This window comes from Rhinopithecus roxellana, chromosome 8 (assembly GCF_007565055.1).
Source record: "Rhinopithecus roxellana isolate Shanxi Qingling chromosome 8, ASM756505v1, whole genome shotgun sequence".
In the NCBI taxonomy this organism is placed as follows: Eukaryota; Metazoa; Chordata; class Mammalia; order Primates; family Cercopithecidae; genus Rhinopithecus; species Rhinopithecus roxellana.
Genome location: NC_044556.1, coordinates 56238615 through 56251510, shown reverse-complemented (window position 1 = coordinate 56251510; position 12896 = coordinate 56238615). Strand labels below are relative to the sequence as shown.

The 12896-nt window shown below is 50.3% G+C and overlaps 1 protein-coding gene across 1 annotated transcript; it reads left to right on the top strand.

The window, feature by feature from the left end:
• The first annotated feature begins 6586 nt into the window (after positions 1–6586).
• NHLH1 (nescient helix-loop-helix 1) lies at positions 6587–12351 on the top strand. Its single transcript, XM_010360747.2, has 2 exons — positions 6587–6853; positions 10059–12351. Exon 2 carries the CDS (start codon positions 10231–10233, stop codon positions 10633–10635), a length of 405 nt encoding a protein of 134 aa, XP_010359049.2. The 5' UTR covers positions 6587–6853; positions 10059–10230; the 3' UTR covers positions 10636–12351.
• Positions 12352–12896: the final 545 nt, after the last annotated feature.

The following is a 12896-nucleotide window of genomic DNA, read 5'->3' as shown; positions in this document are numbered from 1 at the left end:
AGCGGACAGAGCAGTAAACTCCCTCATCCTGCTGGCAGCTTCAGGAAGCAGAGAAGTGGCTGGGAACCAATGAGGGGGCTGAACAGGGAAACAGGGTTGGGTGGAATGGTGATCAAGGGTAAGTAAGAAGTTTCGAGATGTAGGACTGTCACTACTTCAATCTCTGCCTAGGGAAGCATCCTGAACACAAACTTGTCTGCTGCCTTCCATGCTCCCTTACCTTCCACCTCCTAAAAAACCAGCTTAGCTTTTTCCATGGCTCATGGAGAGGCCAGGCCCCATAGAAGGAGCACAGCCATCCAGATGACCCACTGGTCTCTCAAACACCCCCTTTCTGAGACCATGGTTCTGACTTCTTACCAGTTACCTCCTATGCCCTGAAGACCATGTGTGACTGGCTAGAAGCATCTAATGGGCCATGTACTTCTCAGTTCCTTAGCCTCCGCCTCTCCCTCGATCTTGGCCTTGCCTACCCATGCCTTCTGAAATGTTTCATTTTCCAGCCCCTTTCCTTTCCCCAAGGGTTTTCCTCCCTATCTACTCCTGCCTATTGCTAGCTGACACTGTACCTTCTCTTCCTCCCAACCCATGCCAATACTGGAATAACTGACCACTCCTGCCCCAAGACCAAGCCTGCCTCTGCCTATTGTGATATCTCGTCTCTCAAGACAAAGGCTTTCCTACTCACTGGTGTTTCTTGCACAGCTTATCTGGGTAAAGGGATTTTTTATTTTTTTCTTTTTCACCTCTGGGTCACTGCTCTCAAAGGTACATCCTGCGATGAGATACTGTTTACCCAGAGTGTGGTGGTCTGTACTCTGTGTCACTATTATTCAGTAGGACTTTTGTTTCTTCAAGCGATCTTAGAAATCATTTGCATAGTCTAACTCAGTTGATTGAAGAGGGAAACAGCCCAGAGGAGTGATGTGGCTTGCCCAAGGTCACACAGCAAATTAGAGACAGAACTAGGATTAGAACCTTCTGTACATCTGCATGGGCAGCCACAGCAGTAATAAGCATTTATTGAGCATGGCTCTGGGTAGGGCATTCTGCCCAGCGTGGACAAAGGGGAAGAGATAGAGCACCTTCCCTTGGAGATTTGGGACCCAGAGTCTAGATGGCAGACGAGACATAAGATAAATAACAGGCAAGGCAGCATAGTCCCCATGCAAAATCAGTGCTGTAAACAAGTTCTACAGAGAAGTTCAGAGGATGAAGGGTTTGCTTCAGCCAGGCGAGGCCAGTATGGAGGAACGTCGTGGGAAAAGCTCAGGACCAGGATTCTGCCACTAATGCTCTTTGTGGCCTTGGAAAGGGCATTTCCTCCTTCTGTAAAATGTAGTTAGACAAGGGACTGCTCCCAGGTCCCTCCAGCTCTCTCAGTCTTGTTCTTTGAAGAGAGCCAGAGTTGAAGCCTCTTCCTTCTCCCTTCATCTGAAAACTCGGAGCAGGGAACGTTTGAGAGGTTGATCAATTCCTGAACTCTCAAAGGTAGCAGGAGAATCAACTCTAGGGAGGAAGGCCTGAGGGGCACTATTGCCGTATAACCCAGGGACAGCAGGAATATGGGGAAACTGTGGCATAACACCAGAGAAAAGACCCTGTCACCCAGCATCCCATTCCCAAAAAAAGTTTGGCAGGAATTGAAGTTAAACTGGGGAAGCAGGGACCCCTGGAAGGTTGGGGTCCCAGTGGGCCTCAGATTGGATTTTTATTCCTTCCTAAATTCAAACTCCAAAGCTAGAGGAGCTCTCCCACTCCTATTATGGAAAAGGGCAGCTGTTGCCCCTGTCCCCAGTCGGGGAAACTTGGAGCAGGAGTGGAGGGGTCATCTCAGGAGGCCTAAGGAGAAGTCATTAGTCTGAGATGATGCAATTGTTGAGTAAATGTTACAGCCTCTGGCTCAGGCTGGTTGGATGCTCACAGGCTGGGGGCTAGGACCCCTAGAGTCCCCACTATCTCCCTCAACTCACAACTGAGGAGTTAGATAAACTGAGGGAAGAAAGAAAAAAAATGAGAGGGTATCCAGAAAAGGAAAGCTAGTGAAAGGAAACTAAGGAACTAGGGGGTTCCTGGAAGGACTGAAGGCGGAAAGGGAGGCTGAAAGCTGTACTGAGAGGGATGGGAGCCTGAGGGGAGAAAGGCCAGGCGGGCGTGGCCAGGAGGGGAGTAAGCCCAGAGCTGGTGGTGACAGATGGGTGGACACAAAGAAGAGAGTTTCAGGGAAGACAGATGGATGGGGGAGGGAAGAGAAGAGGTTGGGGGGATTTGGGGGGAGCCCAGTAGTTGGAGGCCATAATGAGATTGGAGATGGGCTATGAGCTGAGGAGAGGTGAGTGGAGAGGAAAGAAGAAAGGGGAGGCCGCCTTAGGAGACAAAGGCAATACAGCCTAGAGGGCCAGGGATGAGAGGGCTCGGTTGGGCGCTGAGAAGGGGGGCTTCCAGCCGGGCTGGCAGCAGAGAGAGTGACAGATTGTGTAGTGAGCCAGAGTGGAGACCCGCTGTCACCTTCCAGAGGCACAGAGAGGTGGAGATAGAGAAAGACAGACTGACAGAGACCATGTGGAAAAACACAAGGAGAGAAGCTAAGATGAAAGACATCCAAGACAGGCTGTCCCTTCCCAGAAACAACAGCTCCTGCCCAGGAGGAGCAAGCTCTGCCTGTCTTGCTCCTGTGACCCAAAACACTGCCACTGTTATACAAAATAACACCCTAGCCATAGGCCACTCCCGGGAAGGGTCAGGCAGTGTGGCACAGCGAGGGTTAATGTCGTCTGCTCTCCCTGCCAGCCGCTTGCCTGGTTGGGTCCCCAGGGCTCCCCACATATGTCACCCCCTCTCCTGCCAAACCCACTGCTTCCCAGCTCCTCCAGGCCCCCCCCCCCCCCCCCGAGGACAAGGCCCAGGCCCCTGTATCTTCCCTACACACCAACCTCCCTCCCTTCCCACAACGATCTACCTCTCAGGCCATGGGGAAAGATTTGCGAATCATTATCTGAAAAAGTGAATGCCTGTAAAATGTAAAATAGCAGGAACACTCATTCTGTTGTATCAGGTGTTGCCTGATTATTGGATTATCACAAAAGCCAGTGGAGATTTTTAAACAACAAAAAGAAAGTAAAGTAACAAACTATAAAGCCATAATCATTCTCCTTATCCCCAGGCCCTGGTCTTCCTGCCCTCCTTGCAGCAAAGAGCCATATACAACTCCAGGGGTTCTCCCTTCCCCTGGGGTCAGAGGCCAGACAAGCTGGGTTGGCCTCAGAACTCTCCCCAGCCTCCATAATCATAATGCCACAGATACATGTGTGTATGAAACTTCTTGCCACTTTAAAATCACCATAGGAGGTTGGGATGAGCACTTTATACAGTTTACCCAGCACTTTCCCATGCATTATTTCACCTGGGTGTCACTACTCTGACAAAATAAAACTCAGTCAAGGTTAAGTGACTTATCCAAGGTCACCAGGACTTAGACCCATGTCTAACTGCCCCCAAATTTAGTAGATGTAGTTCTTCTCACCATTTCATGCGTTTACATCCTCTTTATCACAATTGTGTTTAGCTACTCCCCTAAGGAGCAAATTCTAAGTGAAGTCCTAAGTGAAAACTGGGGCAGGAGGCCCCAGAGTCCAGGATCCTGGGATGCCAGATGCAGAGGAGGAGGAGCGGCCCCCAGAGCACTCTTGCACCCTCCTCTCCCATGGAACCTTAGCTTGAACTGGGACAGGTTCAGGCAGGGTGCTTCCAGGATGGAGGCTGCAGAGCTTAAGTATCTGAGCAAAATGGCCTGAAAGGAGGGAGCCTGCAAGGGGTTTGGCTTCTTCCTGCATTCTCTATGCGATCCTCAAGGTTCCTTTCTGCTTATGGGGTCTCTCTAGATTCTGCTTCTGTTTTCCTCAATGTCTTACTTTTTGGGATCTGGCCTCCCTGTTTCAGTAATAGTCCCCCATCTCCATCGTTCAGTTTATCACCTTTCCCCACCTTGTTCTCTTTGTCTCTGGTATTTTTTGTTTCCTCCCAACTGTCTGCTCTCTGCTTACCCCCTGCCTATGTGGCCCCACCCTGCCTTGGGGCCTCCCTCAGGACTCTGTCTCATGGTGTCAGTATTTCCCTGTCACTGAATGGCTGTGTTTCCTCCACATCTGTATTCATCCAAGTCTGTGTCTCTTTTTTTTTTTAGACGGAATCTTGCTCTTGTCGCCCAGGCTGGAGTGCAATGGCACAATTTCGGCTCACTGCAACCTCTGCCTCTCGGGTTCAAGCGATTCTCCTGCCTCAGCCTCTCGAGTAGCTGGGATTACAGGTGCCCACCACCACACCCAGCTAATTTTTGTATTTTTAGTAGAGACGGGGTTTCACAATGCTGGTCAGGCTGGTCTCGAACTCCTGACCTTAGGTGATCCACCCGCCTTGGCCTCCCAAAGTGCTGAGATTACAGGTGTGAGCCACTGTGCCCGGCTGCAGCATCCTCTTTTAAAGCCCCTCCGCAAGTCTCTATCTCTCCCATAGCTTGGGTCTCCAAGTCTTCCCCAAAGCCTTGGTAACCTGGCAATTCTGTTTCCATTCTTTTTTTTTTTTTTTTCTTAAAAAAAAATCTTTTTGCCTCCTTTGTGTGTCAATCTCCCCATGAGACTGTGTCTTCCCATTTCCCTTTGTCTTCCCCATGTCTGTTACCCAACGACTGTGGTTTCTCATTTTTTTCTCTCCCTGAGTCTCGGTATCTTCCCGTGTCTTTCTCGTCGTTTTCCTCCACTTCCCCTGTCTCTGTTCATCTCCCCTTCTTTCTGTATCTCTCATCTCCCCCATGGCACTCTCTCCTGAGTCTCTTGGTCTCCCAATTTCTTGGATGGGGTGGAGGGCAGGAGAGTGGAGGAGGTAGAATTGTTGTTGCTGGGGGCTCATTAGGTGGAGATTGGTTTTTAATCAGCACCATGGCAATGATGATGCAAGAACTGAGATGCCACCTGATCCCCTGCCCCCCAGCCCCCCTCCTCAAGCCTCCTTTCCCCTCCAGCTCAGCCCATCTGCTGGCGCCTGGGCACCTGTCTGGGCCTGCCCAGGTGGGAGTTGGCACCTCCCAGACTCAGGGGTGGGGGCAGGTGGGGGAGCTTGGGGAGGAATTATGGGACTCCCCTTAGGGAATGCTTCACCCTGGAGAAAGCCCAGAAAATGTTGACCAGCAACAGAGAAATGGCAAGTTCCTCCAGCCTGAAGGTGGGATGTGCTCCTACTAAGCTCTAGGCCCACTACACATATTATCTCCCTTAATTTCCATGGCAACCTAAGAAGCAGCTATAATCAACCCCATTTTACAGAAAAAGAGGTCAAGGCTCAAAAGTTTGTTATTTGTCCAAGGTCACACAGCTGACAGAGCCTTTTTCACTGTACCACGCTACCTCTCCAGCCATGGTTCTTTTGAATACTCGCAAAGATTCAGTGAAAACATCGAACAGCTGAGTAGGGAGAGAACTTCAGATACTGAAACCCTCTGTGCACTCCCTCTCTATGTACCCTGGTCCCTGTGCTGCCCATCCTCAATCCTGCCACTCGGCAACATACACACACACTCACACATTCACACTCAAACTCACACACACTTGCATATACATGCTGGAGGCTGCTGAGCTATTGATGGGAACTTAATCAGTGGCCATTTGCATATAATTTTGTATCTGGTTTTCTTATTGCTGATTTGATGCCCTCAAAAGTCAGAGCCTACCTAGGCTGCCCTGCCCTCCTCTCCCAGTATCCTTCCAATCCTGGTTCTTCCTGTCTTGGCACTCCTCCACTCCTCTCCTTTTAACCCTTACCTCTTCCTAAGAGCCCTCTAATTCCCAGTGGTTCAGGTTGGGCTGGCCAGCCTAGAAAAACTCCCTGTGGGATCTGTGTCCCAAATTTGATCCTGCTCCTCCCCTTGGTGATGGGTTAGGTAGAAAGATAGGGGATGGGGTAAGGAGGGTGTGGGGGTGATTGAGTCCCAGGGTGATGAGGGTAGGGGCTTGAACAGTTGCTACAGGCAACCTGGCAAACAGTGGGTACCAGTTTTATGAAGGATAAGAACTTGAGGGCCAGGACCCTAGGGTCCTCTTCTGCATTTTAGTGCAGTCCTCTTGCTGTTTTCTCGGTTTCCCTGTTAGAACCTTGAAGAGTCTTCCTCTCAGGAAAAAGGAGACACCAGGAAGGGGCTGTCCAAGTCACGCTGGGACTCAGAATGGGGCCATGGCACTTAACCATAGCTTGCTGGGAGCCTCTGCCCTGCTGCCTCTGGTGTGGGAGACTGAGGCGGTTCATCTGTGGTCCTGCCCTGGCTCTCGCCCCAGCCCCACCCCTTCCCCAGCTCTCCATTTCTTGCTTATGAAATATGCATGGAGAACAGATGTCCCTGCTCCCCCACTCCCCCGCCCCCCCAGGGCCAGCCCCCGCCCCCAGCTCCCGGGGGGTTCCCAGATCCCTCTGCCAATGGCTGCCTGGCCTGGCTGTTTAATATTGATGAAGGGGGGTGGGCCTCGGCCAGCCAATGGAGAGCTGGGGGTGTGTGTGTGTATCTCCATATATATACATAGGGCTGGGCCAGCTCAGGTGTGTATGTGTCTGAGGGTGTGTGTGTGAGTGTGGCTGGCCCCAGTACCCTGCCAAGCCTACCACCTCCACCTGGGCCCTACACCGCCACAATGTGTACCCCTCTTATCTGCCCTGGAGCCTGTACAGCCATGCCACGCTGCCCTTGAGAGTCTAGAAAGCTGGTCACTAACTTTGCAGACGGATGAGCCCTGAGCACCCAGAGGAGACTGGGGCTGTCAGCGCTGCCCCTTGTGCTGCCGGTTTGGATCCCCTGACAGGGTCCTTCTAGGTAAAGGGGAAACCACGGGCGGGGAGGGATGGGCGTGTCCCTCCCATTCTCTGGCTCAAGCCCCTTCCTAGTGCCTCCCTCTAGTTCTCTCTCTCATGCGCTGTGTCTCTCTCTGTCTCCGCATGTCCCTCTTCTCCACTCCTCCCCTTCGACTCTTTGTGCCTATCTATCCTCAGTCGGGTTAGGGCTGACAGAAGTTGGGTGGGAAGTCCTGTCCTGGAGGCTTGGAATTGCTGCTCCCCTGATCCTTGGACCCTGGAACTTTGAGACCAGAAGTGAATTTGGGGGTGAGGACTTGATGGGTAAATAGAAGCTACTGCCGGGACTGGAACTGGGGAGGACAGTGGGGCCAGGTGGAGATGAGACTGGGGCCAGATGGAGAGCTCAGAGAGGGGAAGGAAGGGCATGGCAAAGTGATGAGGGATGAAGGAACATAGGCACCAGGCAGAGAGAATTAGCCTGTGATAGATGTGATAAATGTGTTGGGAACCCCACAGCTGAACTCCTGCTCCCAACTCCAGCATGGGGGTGGGGAGTTGGGGGCACTAAACATATACTGGGAGGTACTGACTTTGGGGCCTCCCACACTATTGCCATCCCCTCATAGTTCATTTGAACCCCAGAACATGGAATGTGTTCTCAATTTCAGCACTAACCACCTTCTGTTTCCTGTTAAGATTGTGTGTACTTATCATCAGATGTGGATGTACTTATCATCAGATGTGGATGACATCCCTCCAGAGCTTCATAGCTGTTTCTTGGCTTGATTTGAACCTATCTTCTGTGTGATGGGGTGGGGCAAGGCTTGGGAGGATCCTAACCCCTGTGAGAGTATCTATCAGGCAGGAAAGCCAGGGCGGGGAAAGAAAGGGAGATAGTGACGGTGCAGGCACCTTGGGGCTTCTGTTTCTAATCATTCTTAGTTGAGCTGATGGTGAGTGGCCCACTGTTCCCCTTTAACACTGCAACAAGCAAAGCCCTTTCCCCAGCTTTTCCAATGCCATATTTGTGCTGCCCTGCCCTGATCTCCTCTGGTCCTAGGACAAGCAAACCTTAGCTGAGTCCCATAAGGGTAGCTCCAAAAATCTGTCTGTGTCCTCCTCTGCAGGCCATGTCTGAACCTACCCTGGGCTATGGGAGAGTATGGAGGTGGAAGGTTGATTATGTTCCCTTTCCCCAGTCTTCCTTGCAGAGCCTCCAAAAGGGCCAGGGAATGGCAAGGGCTGAAAATTTCAAGGACAGAGGTGGAGGAAGGGGCTGGTTGTGCATAGGGGGGTGGTGGTGAGAAGAGATATCTTCCCCTGGTTTTAGTGGACAGGATCTGACATCCACAATGGTTCTGCTGGAGAGGTTTGGGGAACTGGGAAGGGAGCTGTGCAGAGCTGGGGCAGCTGTGCAGAGCTCCATATGTCCTAGTCTACTCTACAATGGGCAATCTGTGTGTTTATCCACTCCTCCACCCCAGGCAGCAAGGGTGGAGAGGGGCCCTGAGAGGGAGGGGACCACAGGACCAAGGCTTGTATTCTCCCCTCACAACTGGGAAGCATCTAGAGCCATAGCTAACTTCTCTTGGAGCTGTGGCTGCGGTCTTGCTCAGATTTTTTCTCCTTTTATTTATTCATTTAGGTAAAAAACAACATAAAATTTATAATCTTAACTATTTTTAAGTGTACAATTCAGTAGTGTTCAGTATATTCACATTGTTGTGAAACAGATCTCTAGCACTTTTTCATCCTGCAAATGTATAATTCTATACCCACTAAACAACAACTCCCCTTTACCTACTCCCTCAGTCCCTGGCAACTGCCATTCTACTTTCCGTTTCTATGAATTAGACTACCTTAAATACCTCATATAAGTGGAGCTATACAGTATTTGTGTTGCTACTGGTTTATTTCACTTATCATCATATCCTCAAGGTTCATTCATGCTGTAGTGTGTGACAGAACTTCCTTTTTAGGGCTGAATAATATTCCACTGTATGTATATACTACATTTTGTTTCTCTGTTGTCTATTGATGGACATTTGGCTTGCTTCTACCTCTTGGCTATTGTGAATAGTGCTGCTATGAACATGAGTGTGCAAATATCTCTTTGGCTTGTATATATACCCAGAGGTAGGATTCCTGGAGCTTATGGTAGTTTTATTTTTTTATTTTTTGCAGAACATTTATACTGTTTTCCATAGTGGTTGCATCATTTTGCAGTCCCAACAAGGCATAAGGGTTCTGATTTCTCCATATCCTCGCCAAGACTTATTTTTTGTTTGTTTGGTTTTTGTTTCTATAGTAGCCATCCGAATGGGTATGAAGTGATATTTCATAGTGGTTTTGATTTGCATTTTAATGATTAGTGATGCTGAACATTTTTTCATATACTTGTTGGCCATTTGTATAACATCTTTGGAGAAATGTGTATTCTAATCCTTTGCCCATTTTTTTTCTTTAAAACATTTTTATTTACATAAATTTATTGGGTACAAGTGCAATTTTGTTACACACATAGATTGCATAATGGTCAAGTCAGGGCTCTTAGGATGTCCATCACCTGAATAACATACATGGTACCCATTCTGTAATTTCTCATTTCACCCCCCTCCCAATCCCTCCTTTGCCCATTTTTAAATTGGGTTATTTTATTTTATTTTTGTTATTGAGTTGTAGGATTTATTTATATGTTCTGGATATTAACCCCTCATCAGATATATAACTTGCAAATATTTTCTCCCATTCCATAGATTGCTGTTTTACTCTGTTGATTATATTCTTCAATAAATTAAAGTCTGATGTGGTCCCATTTTTTCTATTTTTGCTTTTGGTGTCACATCCTAGAAATCACTGCTGAGTCCAACGTCATGAAGGTCTCTCCCTGTTTGCGTCTAGGAGTTTTATGGTTTTAGAACTTCAATCCTCTTGCTCAGTTTTAACCTGCCTGGTGTATCCTTCTCATCACTTCTGCTCCTTTCCTATTACTCGTTTTCTCTTCCCTTCTTATTACTTTTCCTCCTCCTCTTCCTTTCACCCTGTCCACCTGCCTGTCTGTCTCTCGGCCTCTCCCCACCCCGGCCCACACTCGTTTCTGCTGTTCTTCCCTCACACTCACAGTTCCTTACCCCTCCCAGCCCACCTCAAACCTGCTTTCCTACCTCTGAGCTGAGCACTCCCTCCTCCCTCTGCTGCTACCACTTCTCTCTTCTCTTTTTCAGGCTTCAGACTAGAACCCTGACCATGGAACCCTGAAGTGGCAGTGACTTCTAGAGCTCAGTGGCAGACCCGACGACCCCAGGCCCTTCCTCCCCCTCCCACCACCAGCCTTCAAGCTCCCAGAGGGAGGGGTGGGGAGGGGATCCTGATCTCACAGGGCAGGGGGCTTCCATCATGATGCTCAACTCAGACACCATGGAGCTGGACCTGGCGCCCAACCACTCAGAGACTGAGTCGGGCTTCAGTGACTGTGGGGGCGGGGCGGGCCCTGATGGTGCTGGGCCTGGGGGTCCGGGAGGGGGGGGCCAGGCCCGAGGCCCAGAGCCGGGAGAGCCTGGTCGGAAAGACATGCAGCATCTGAGCCGCGAGGAGCGCCGGCGCCGGCGCCGCGCCACAGCCAAGTACCGCACGGCCCATGCCACGCGAGAGCGCATCCGCGTGGAAGCCTTCAACCTGGCCTTCGCCGAGCTGCGCAAGCTGCTGCCCACGCTGCCCCCGGACAAGAAGCTCTCCAAGATTGAGATCCTGCGCCTGGCCATCTGCTATATCTCCTACCTGAACCACGTGCTGGACGTCTGAACTCGGCCTGTCTCCCACCTCCCGGACTTCTCTGGGGCCCCTTTCCACCGCTCACTGCTTAGAATGGCCGCATCCTCCCCGAGCCCTTAAACCTTGACATGGAGTCCCAAAGGCCCTGGCCCCAGGCAGAGAGCCCACGGGCTGGTCATGAAGGCATCTTTCTTTCACTGACCCAGGCACCTCGAGGGCTTTTCTCCTGGGTTCCTCCCGGGGTTTGTTGCTGAGGCCCAGCTGTGCAGAATTGTTTGCTAGTGTGGTTGGTATGGAATCCTTGCTAGCTTTACTAAGCCAGCCGCACTTGGAGTCTGCCCCCAAGCTCTCTCACGGAATGCTGCCTCTTCTACCCCATGTCCAAATTTTCAGGGACTACAGACCCCAGCTGTGTATCCTATCTGTTCTAGCTTCTCCTGCCCATGGTGGGGATGGGCTGTCAGAACTGCAAGGGAGGAAGACTGGGATTAGAGTGGGAGTGGCTTCTTCCTTCAAGATCTCAGTCTCTCAGTGCTTGGCAGAGGGGCAGGGCCCTGGGGAGGCAGGGGTTGGTGCCCTGACTCCTGTGAGGGGAATCTCAGTAGCTGGGAATTATGGAAAAACTCTTGCTGTTTCTGCCCATCTCGTTCCTGTGGCTTAGCACATACAGACCTCAGATCTTACTTGGTAGTGAGTGCCTTGCCCTCTCCGAGCTATTTGGCCACTTCCCTGCCCCTCTGACTCCTACCGTCCCAGTTTTCTCCCTCCCTGTGTGTCACTAGAGAAAAAAACAAAAAAACCTAGATCCCGGATTAGGGGATGACATCCCAAACAGCCCGGAGTATTTGCAGAAGGCTCAGGCAACGAGTGGGCCACATCTCACTTCTGCTTCCTCCATCTCAACCCACCCTGAAAATGTGCAGCACCCTCACTGGTTCCTCCCCCTCGCAAGGAGGGTGCCCGAGTGTTGCCCTCTGGGAATGCTCAGTTCTCCTGGCCTTAGGACCTACTTATTAAACTTTTTTTTGTTTTTCCTTGATCTGCTTTTGGCAAGGGAAGAGACCCCCAACTCTCTGTCCCTACTCCATGTTGCTGATCCCCACCTGCACACTATAACCCAGGGTCGGCAGTAGAATGAAGGGCCTTAGAACCTGCATAGAAGAAATGAACTCACTGCATTTCTGTATTCCCTTCTCCCTCGCAACAAACTCCTAGCTCTACAAGTATATTTATTTATTCATCTATTTATTTACTTATTTATTTACTTATTTATTTATTTATTTATTTATAAATATTGCTATTTATTGCCGAGTTGTGCACTTTGGGATAGAGTGAGGGGCTCCCAGCAGCTCTGGCTGGGTCTTTCTTGCTTCCTCCCTGTTACTCCTCTCCTTTTCTTGCTCCTTCTTCAACTCTTGGTGTGTGTGAGCATGCCCTTTGCTCGCCACACCATATCCTTTCCCCAGATCCACCTGTCCTGACACTCTAGTCCTCCAGGATAGTGCTCCTCCCCCAGCTTCGGGGCTCCTGGATATCCTTCCTCAACGCCCTCCACCCCCAGACAGTCCCACCCGGTCCCGTCTGCCTATTTTCTCTCCCCAGCCTGCCCTGTGACCCTTGCTTCTTCCTGATACTCCCAAGAGCAGGCCCCAGGGGTCTGTGTCCTATATCTGTGTGTGATTCCTTCTGGTTGCATTCCCAATTTCATACAAAAGGAAAAATAAAAGTGACCTCGTTCTAGCACCAGGTATGGTTGTGGTTCATTCAATTGGGTTAGGAAGCTGGCCTGCAGGTTATGGTAGTGTGGGCATTAAGGGTCCTGGGCTTCGTAGGCTTTTCTGATGAGGTCAGAGAGCTCAGTTTGGGGAATAAATGAAGACAGAGAGAAGGGGCCACAGGGAAAAGAGGTTCAGGGGAGAGTATAACATACAGATCCAAGATTGCCCCACCAAAATCTGGGTGCCAGATACTCCCTTCTTGGTACTTATTTAGTGACACTATCTGACTTCTCTGATGTTGTGCTTCTGCTCCTGCTCTCTATGGCCTGAGAAAGAGGTGAATATTCCAGTGGAACCTAAGTTAAACATGTGTCTGTGGGTCTGTGCTGCTGGGAAAAGCTATGGTATGAAACTGAGACATTGCCTTCCCCTTTATTGTCTCTAGGCTGGGTCAAAATTCCCTGCAATCTCAGTTCTTGGCCTATTTTGTGTTCCCCAGCCTTAGGATACTGGGGAAAACAGACGGCAGGCCGGGGACTCAACAGAGGAATATGAACAGGGATTAAAAAAAAA

Coding starts and splice junctions, on each gene's coding strand:
- NHLH1 (XM_010360747.2), top strand. CDS start 10,231: ATGATGCTCAACTCAGACACCATGGAGCTGGACCTGGCGCCCAACCAC.